Source organism: Schistocerca americana, chromosome 6 (assembly GCF_021461395.2).
Source record: "Schistocerca americana isolate TAMUIC-IGC-003095 chromosome 6, iqSchAmer2.1, whole genome shotgun sequence".
Lineage (NCBI taxonomy): Eukaryota > Metazoa > Arthropoda > Insecta > Orthoptera > Acrididae > Schistocerca > Schistocerca americana.
The window spans coordinates 524,983,867-524,993,349 of NC_060124.1; the positions used below are offsets into that span (position 1 = coordinate 524,983,867).

Here is a 9,483-nt window from a genome sequence, read left to right on the forward strand (position 1 = left end):
CAACACATCATCGAAACAGAGATGACAACATAACTATTTACTCAGCTGAATCCAACCCTTCAAAGACCACCTCTACAATTACAGTAATACCGGTCCCGGTATCTGATGAAATAATCACACCTCAGAGACAAAACGTTATTAACGAAGCATTCCAGAAAGCTTATGAAGATTTTGAGTGCTATGATACTAGTGCATAAGTAATAACAATTGTACAGAACAGTGATTAATATTTTTTTACACCGAGCTATTCAAACTAATAAGAAATACTAAAAACAAAATATCAAACATGTTTCACATTACCTTTATTTCAACTTTCAGAATGTTATTAAGAGCTCTGCAGACTTCAGGTATAATTTTTGATATGGCCTGGGTGGATACTTTAAACAAATAGTGTAGACTCTTGTAACTGTCTCTGGATGCTAAATATCTTAGTGTTATTGCCAGACGATATTTAGCTGGTATAGCTGCTCTGAAGTCTGTACTTTTCTTCGAAATCGTAGGTGAAATTTCATTCACCAAATATTCAAAATCAGTGTAGCTGATCAGTCTTGCAGAAGTTATCAGACTGTCCAAATGGTTCATAAAGAAGCTCCTTACATTTTTCTTCCATATATTCTCTGCAATCACAAATTGTAAATCAATAATTTTTTCATATGCCTAATTATATTAAACAAAATACACATAAGAAACTGTATAATGATCATAGATACATAAATGAAGCTATAATGTAATAATTTAACAATTACCTGGTATGGTCTCTATGAATTTTTAACATCCACCTTCTCTGTATTAACACAATTCTCGTTGTCCATCGCACTTCACATAGTGTAGACCGGGAACTGTCTGCTAGGCATGCCCGATGTAAAACTGACTGGACACTACCCGTGCTGCCAGAGTTGTTGTTGTTTCTCCGGCAGAGGGCGCGGCCAAATTCTTGCGTGCCCTCTGGTGGACGGGACTTCACTTGCAGCCACTACTGTCCGTGACACACCGTACCGATGTGCGCCTCCCACGATCTTTCCGGTGGCTACTGCACTCCTCCTCCTTCGGGGGGTGAAGCCACTGTGATCCACTGTGTTGGAAGGTGGAGCATCGTGCAGTAGCGATGGCCTCCACTTCCATTGGAATGCTGGAGTTGGGGGGATCTGCCAACCCTCCAGCCGAAAACTTCGAATACGGTTGGAAGTGACCCACAAGAAGAGGCCCCCGTCGTCCCACCACCGGAGCCCGGGACAGAACGGGCGACAAGCTGTCGAACTCCGGATCCCATTTCACCTTGGGAGGGGCAAGACCCAGTGGTGGGGATGATGGGGAAGGCACGACCACAGATGAACCAGCCTCCTGAGAAACCGGGCCTGCGAGGAGGGCCGGCTCTCGCCGGGGCATCTCTAACGATGGCAATGCCGATGCTGGAGCTACTGGAGGCCGCCAAGGCTGAGAACCAATGCAGTGTGGCGGAGTCACAGGAGGGAGGGGCGGTAGCATCCCCTGAGAAAACAACACGGGTGCCGGCAATGGGGAAGCCAGTGCCTGAGGGGTTGGAGGGTGGGTGCCAAAACATGGACGTAGCTGATTTTGGTGACGACGTACCTCCCGGTCCCCCGCCTGCAAGGTATAGAGCCTGTGGCCATTGCAGTACAGGACCACCGCTGGTATCCAATGTAGATTGCGACCAAACCCACGTGCCCAGACCCACATACCCGGTGGAAAGCCGGGTACCCCGTTTTGCGAAGACTGGCGAGGACCAGGCTGGAGGAGGTGCAGCAGAGTCCTAGGTTGGCGCTCGTGGAGGAGCTCTGTGAGGCTGCATTCTCCCATCGGTGTGGTCTGGTATGCCGTCAGGAAAAACGTCAATGCCTCCTCTGCAGGACATTCGTGCACATACTTTTTCATCTGCGTCTTAAATGTGCGCACCATGCGCTCAGCTTCCCCATTTGATTGTGAATGAAAGGGGGGAGAGCAAACGTGCCAAATACCGAAGCGCCTACAAAAATCCAGGAAGGCCTGCAAAATAAACTGAGGTCCATTGTCCGATACCAGGGTGACTGACAGGCCTTTCACAGAAAAGATTTTTGTGAGTGCCTGGATTGCAACTTCTGAAGTGGTTGAGGGGCAGCGAACCACATATGGGAATTGGGAATAAGCATCAATGACAATGAGCCAAAAGCCATTGCGAAACGGGCCTGCAAAATCTATGTGAACACGTTCCCATGCCCGGGTTGCAGGCGGCCATGAAGAGAACACTGACCTGGGAGACGCCTGTTGGCTCACATACTGGGAAGAGGCGGCCACAAAATGCTCAATTTCTCTGTCAATACCAGGCCAGTACACATGTCTGTGAGCCAAGGTTTTAGTACGGGATACACCCCAGTGCCCCTCATGTAATAACGTGAGGACCTCCCTTCACAAACTTGCAGGAACAACCACGCGAGGAGCTGTATCATCAGTAGCCAGAAGGAGAACTCCTTCCAAGACTGAGAGGCGGTCTCGTAGAACAAAATAATTACGAAGAGGGTCCGAGACCCGGCCTGGAGGTCGGGATGACCACCCCTGCCGAACGATGCGAACTACTTGCCGGAGAACCGGGTCAGCTGCCATTTCCCTGGTGGCTCTAGAACTAGTGATCGGGAAGCCGTCAACTGCTTGGCGGGACACCACATCCAAATGAAAACACATAATCTCCTCCTGATCGAACTTAGGATCCGGGCCCACCGGAAGGCGGGAAAGAGCATCGGCATTGGCATGCTGTCTGGTAGGGTGAAAATGAATGTCATAATGGTACTTAGAGAGGAACAAGACCCAGCATTGCAGTCTGTGGGCCGCCCTATCCGGAATCTGAGAGGCGGGGCCAAATAATGATATTAATGGCTTATGGTCAGTGATTAACGGAAACTTCATGCCATACAAGAAAGGGTGAAACTTGGTAACAGCATAACAATGGCCAAAGCCTCTTTTTCCACCTGGGAATAATGGGCCTGTGCAGGACTAAGAGTTTTAGATGCAAACACCAGTGGCTGCTCGGAGCCATCTGCGTTGTGATGGGCCAGGACCGCCCCATCCCCATACTGTGAAGTGTCTGTAGCCAGGACCAATGGCTTATTGGGGTCAAAAGTAGCCAAACAAGGCGCTGACGTGAGGAGGCTCTTCAATGAGGTGAACGCTCACTCGCATGCAGGGGACCAATCAAAAGGAATACCCTTGCGCAGAAGGGAGTACAGGGGGTGGGCTATGGTGGAAGCCCTGGGAATGAACCGGTGGTAATAGGCAATCTTGCCTAAAAAAGCTTGTAACTCCTTCAGTGAAGCGGGCCACGGAAGGTCGACGATATCTTGGACCAAACTTTCTAGCGGCTGGACGCCGTGCCGAGAGATGGTGTAGCCCACATACTCAATGGACGGTTGGAAGAAGTTCGACCTACGCAGGTTGCAACGCAGGACCACAGACCTGAATTTGAGAAAGAGGGTTCGAAGGTTGTGCAAGTGTTCCTTCATGCTGCAGCCTGTGACAATTATGTCGTCCAGGTAATTAATACAATGAGGGATTGTTGTGACATGTTCAAGATAACGCTGAAATATCGCCGGGGCACTGGATATTCCGAAGGCCAGTCACTGGTATTGGTAAAGGCCAAACAGGGTGTTCATGACCGCCAGCCGTTTGGAGTCCTCACCAAGTGGTATCTGATGATAAGCCTCCAAAAGATCGATTTTCGAAAAATACTGGCCTCCCGCCACGTCGGAGAACAATTCATCAGAACAAGGCAAGGGATAGGTGTCCACCACCCATTGGGAATTAATGGTGGCCTTGAAATCGCCACAAAGACATAATTTTACCAAGGGTTTGCTGACAATAACGAGGGGCGAAGCCCACTCACTAGAAGAAATGGGAAGAACGACCATGAGGGCTGTCAGCCGGTCTAGCTCTGCTTTTACCTGAGGGCGGAGAGCCAAGGGGATCTGTCTCGCACGTAGGAAATGCGGGCAAGCTGACGCCTTCAACGTTAAGTGAGCTTCAAAGTCTGAAACATGCCCCATGCCCTCTTCAAAGATATCCTTAAAGTCAGAGCTCAAAGATTCCAATGACTGATAGGGAACGTCTTCGGAGACCAACTGTATGGTGTCTGCGATAGAAAAACCGAAAGCTTGAAAGGCATCCAATCCAAAAAGGTTAACGGAGCTCACATCACTGACAACAATAAAAGTAAGAGACCAAGTGACTGATTTGTAAGTAACGTTGATAGTGAATTGACCCAGTAGGGGAATGAACTGTTTACCATAACCGCGGAGACGCCGGTAAACTGGCGCCAATGGGGGCGACCCAAGGTCGGAGTAAGTTTGTGCATTCAACATTGTACTTGCAGTTGTAATTGGCGCGACTGAACTGACACCTTGATAAAGAGTTTGTGTGCTGATGCATTGGGAGTCTGGCCCAATGAAACTTCCTGAATGTCAATGTCCATGTCCTCTGTACCTGCTTCCTTCGATTCTTTCGAGGCTGAGTGGCAAACTTTAGCAATGTGTCCTTTTTTATTACATTTGCAACAAACGGCCCAATGCTGGGGGCACTCTGACCGATCATGATGTATATAGCACAACGCACAGGACGGTAACAGGGGCCGGCGGCCGGAACTCTGTTTATGCGCCGTGCGGGAGCGGCCGTAACGGCCGGATTGTACCGCTCGCAAGTCGTCCACCCGGACGCAGTGGACGTGGCCGCGCTGCCCTGAACCGCCACGACGTCGCACCACGCTTCCAACTGTTGATCTGCGGCGTGAGAGACTTCATACAATTGAGCAATGGACAGGACATCCTCAAGGGAAGGATCTTCCAACTGCAGGGCCCGTTGCCGGACCTCCCTATCAGGGGCCGTACGAACAATGATGTCTCGCACCATAACGTGGGCATACGACTCTCGCAACTGAACCGTGACAAAATGATACTTGCGACTAAGAATGTGCAGAGTAGCGGCCCACGGCTGGTAAGACTGATGGGGTTGTTTCTTGCATTGATAGAACTCGACCCTAGCCGCCACAACATGCATGCGGCAGTGATAATATGAAGACAGCAATGAACACAATGCGTCAAAAGACAAGTATGAGGGTTCCTGCAATGGCGCTAGCTGCCGCAAAACTTGATACAGTGAGGGTAGATATCCAAGACAAGAAAGGAGCACGACATACCTCTGCATCGGCAACATAAAATGCCTGGAAATGCTGCTGAAGGCGATGTTCATATGCGTCCCAATCCTCCGCCGTCTCGTCATACAGGGGAAAGGGAGGAGGGAATGGCGCTGGAGCAGACTGCGTGGAGAGCAACGCCGGAAGCGCTTGTTTCATGGTGGCCATGAGCTCCGTCTGCTGCTCAACCAAAACCCGCACTAAATTCTCCATGCCATGGATAAGCTGCGAAACTGGAACAACGATGCAACACGCGAAAGAACGACCCTACTCGTCACCAATTATGTATTAACACGATTCACATTGTCCATCGCACTTCACATAGTGTAGACCGGGAATCGTCTGCTAGGCATGCCCGATGTAAAACAGACTGGACACGGCCCGCGCTGCCAGAGTTTTTGTTGTTCCGCTGGCAGAGGGCGTGGCCAAATTCTCGCGTGCTCTCTGGTGGAATGGACTTTACTTGCGGCCACTACTGTCCATGACCTGCCGTGCTGATGTGCACCTCCCACGATCTTTCTGGTGGCTACTGCATTCTCCTTTCCCGCATTTTGCGTTTTCTTTCCTTGTTTTTCTTTTTAGTCTCTTTTTTCTTTTTTATAATAAAGATAGGTTAAGCCAAAGGTTATGGCCGACACAACCTCTACATCCATCATGCTTGCTTCTCCAGAACAAACAAGTGCCCTCGCGAGCATGTGGATGGTTCCCCAAATGTGGCCAAGCGTTTGTAGAGGCTTGGAGTTTGTGGCAAGCGCCAAGCGTGTGGACGCAGCATCAGACACACAACGACCCCGAAATACTATTGGTCGCTCCAGAGATGGTATGACAGTGCGCTTATCGATACATGCTGCTGCTGCCACTCACGGGCAAGTAAGGCAGGAAGCTAGTGACGCCAGTAAATGGAATAAGAAAACGAGGTGGCAGTAAAGTAATAGAAGATGACAAACAATAAATGTCATGAACACGAGCTGCGAATGGCTCAGATACATTTCTGGACATAAGTTCCTTATCAGAGCTTTGTCTTCTAAGTCCCCTCTGCAACACCTGAAAGCCTGTAACAGGAATTCTGAAACACCTAGGAGTAGACATTGATGGCTTGGCTAAATTTTATATATTTATATAAGTTGTATGTAATGTGGTATGACGATAGTAATTATATTAGATCTTGCACTCACGGTAATTTCTTTACTGAGTTTGGTGCAGGTTTGAGAGAGAGAGCAGATTTTGTGAACTACGTTGCGTCGGTTCTCGATTGCGTCCAGGAGGAATCGTGTCTGATTACGCGAAGGTGGTTTGAACCTGACATTTAACCCAGATTACCTTCACGCAATCCGATTTTTCGATCAAACTCCTAAGTGCCCTAACTGAGTACTTAAAGGGAAATGGATGAAGGAAAGTGGGATATGGTAATGATTATCAAATCTGCGATTGAGTATATTAGTAGCCTCTTGAAAACAACCAAGATACCGCTGTAAAGAGCTGCCCTGTAACATAGTTTGCATACAATGGAAAAACACTGTTACTCAAAGCAAATAATAAAAAAAGGGATTTCATTATTACACATCAGTATATTCTGAAATAATCCATACCACTAAGCATGAACTAATAACCATGGAATATAAAACTTAGCCTACATTTTGCACTTCTTACACACATTCCATGCTACAACAATTTCCTTTCTTGTATGTCCAATATTTTCTCAAAATTAATTCTCCTTGTGTGCACATGAATATTTCATGGCGTCGCACTGTTTATCGAAGTGGTCGTTTGAAAATTTTAATTGCTGGTACAGTAGCGATGTTACACTGCACTTCTTAACACTTCTTAACATCTTAACACATCGAAACAGTAAAAGGTAACCAAAAATCTAGAACTATTCATATCAAATGACAAAATTTTTTGTGATTCATATTTTCATATCTTATTAGGATCGAGTGATGCGGCAAGTATTTGCATATCTGCGCTCAGCGGATCATTGTGTTTATTTGAAGAAGTTAATGCTGGACTTCTTTTCCTACATTTGCGCTGTGATGCGTAACAGTTTACTAACTGCAGCTCAGTGGCTGTTCTTCTCTTTTATGACAAATATTTTATATACAGAGCATCCAAAACCCAATAATATTACAAATCCCACATCACTTAATTTTCTTGTGACTCTAGTATCTTTTCACAAAACAGGTGCACTTTTTTCATGCAGTACTAACCTACAAGTGTACTTACTGATTTGACACAGTAAGGTACAGAAATTGCTTTGTAATGGCTATTGTACTCACATAGGTACTTTGTTATTAAATTGTGAAAGTTGGTAGCAGCCAGGCACAAAACACTTGTTGCCCAAAGTTGACAAACTTCTGCTCACTTCAGCCAATCCAGAACTGGGGAACGTTCATTCAGCACATTGTTAACAAAAAAATATTTGTTTCTCAGGAAAATGATTTGTGGAGATCTGTGTGGCTACAAATAAAAGGCATGCCTCTGTTACTTTGTCTTAAGAAACTAAAGGAGGGTAAATTATTTCTATGAGGAGGACAAAAGTGACAGCAGTGCTGTAGAACGATAAGAGGTATGTCTACCTTGAACATCGTGATACTGAACTCAAAGTAATAAACAAAAAACATGGAGAAGTGTTCAAGGCTGTAGCAGTCATGGCTTATCTTAACACAATGAGTGGAGTAGGTAACAGAGTAGCACTTTGCTAATAACCCAACAACTCAAAAAGGAGAAATAAATATTACAAGAAAGTACAGTTCTGTCTCATTAGATTTGTTGTCATGAACACATGTCCTCTCCAAGGATGTAAAAAAAATTCCTCCAGGGTTATGTATAGCTCATTTTGAGATAATTTCAATACAGCAGAAAGAGTAGTTCACTTCAAAACCAGCAGGTGCTCCATCTTCTAGCACCAAACCCAGGCAGCCAATTGCCTAACATTTTCTGTCATTAGCTCCACCAACTGCAAGTAAACTTTATCCAAGAAGAACCTATGTTACATGAAGCTGTGTTCAGGATATGGATGGGAGAAAGATAAGAAGGGAGTCAGGATATTGTTGGGAAGATGTTGACGTCACCCTGTATGCTGTTCCCTGCTGTCACATTTATCACACAGTTACAAACACTGAACACTAGGACAGCAGAAGGGATTAAAGTGACCTCATCCTACTTCTTTCTTAAATTTCATAAACAATTTTTTTTGAAATCATATGGCTTTACCTAATTTATGCTTCTTTTTATGATGATGTATAAGGATTTACAAAATATGAAGATTTTCTTGGACGTCTCATTTGATTCACCTGGAACAGCGGAGAGGTCAATTTCACAGCACTGCAATTTCTCTTCTGAATATATAGAAATAATCCTGCACTGAAGCAGCAACAATCAACAATTGTGCAGAGTTGTTGTTGCCCATTGTTGTGTTGGGTCTTGGTACATGCACATTCCAGTCTGCTACAGTTTCTGTTGTGTCATTCAGGAAGCATTCTTTGTCCATGAAAGCTGTTTACAAACATGTCTGATAGTGTGGACTTTCTGATGATGGGATGTTATGTATCTTAGAAAATGCAGACATTGAATCAAAAATTGACTTCACTGATCAAAATGAGGATGAAGACATTATGAATGAGGAATTAGTGGAGGCAGATTCTGATGCTGACCTATGTCTCGCCTCTCCTCTGCCTCCTGCCATCACAGCAGGCTCAGATGCTCCTGCAAAGATGATTGTTAGGGATGGAGCCAAATAGGAGATTGACAAATTGTCATCATCTTGAAGGAAGCCATTTGCAATTGTTCCAAAGGAGATAGAAGGTCCCACTACATCTGCTTTCCAAAGAGTAGGCTCCTATTTTCCATTTTATTTTTCATGAAGCAATGGTACACCTTATGAAGAAATACACAGTATTGCCAAAAAGTACTAAATACAATTATTGGACTGTGTGTCAGGCCTTCTGGCCAAAATCTTACTTGTTTAGCAGTTTCTTTATTGTGCATATCTGTGACTCCATTCAGAGAAACCATTGTTTTCAAATATTTCTAGTGTACACTGATAACAGGTTAGTTCATCCAAAAACCCTCTTTTTAAAACAGTTGGAGATTGACTACAAATACAAACCAAGTAACGGTGAAATTTTCAGTGAGCAAATGGCGGTTTTTTTCTTGAACTGGGTTAGTACATTTGAAGGCTCACATTCCCCTCTTCTCAGGAAGCAACTTACTTTTCAAAAACATATTTGAAAAATTATTCACACCAAAAAATTTCATGTTCCAGAATGTTTCAGTTTTAACTTAATTATTTCCAAAATTCAGTACCATAGCTT

The 9,483-nt window shown here is 45.3% G+C and overlaps 1 protein-coding gene across 1 annotated transcript; it reads right to left on the minus strand.

Annotated features, from left to right (window-relative positions):
• Nucleotides 1-536: 536 nt before the first annotated feature.
• On the minus strand, nt 537-2,378 carry LOC124619666. The gene is made up of 2 exons (XM_047146204.1): nt 747-2,378; nt 537-617 (listed from the first exon to the last, which is right to left on the minus strand). The coding sequence occupies exon 1, from the start codon at nt 1,915-1,917 to the stop codon at nt 961-963; it is 957 nt and encodes a 318-aa protein (XP_047002160.1). The 5' UTR covers nt 1,918-2,378; the 3' UTR covers nt 537-617; nt 747-960.
• Nucleotides 2,379-9,483: the final 7,105 nt, after the last annotated feature.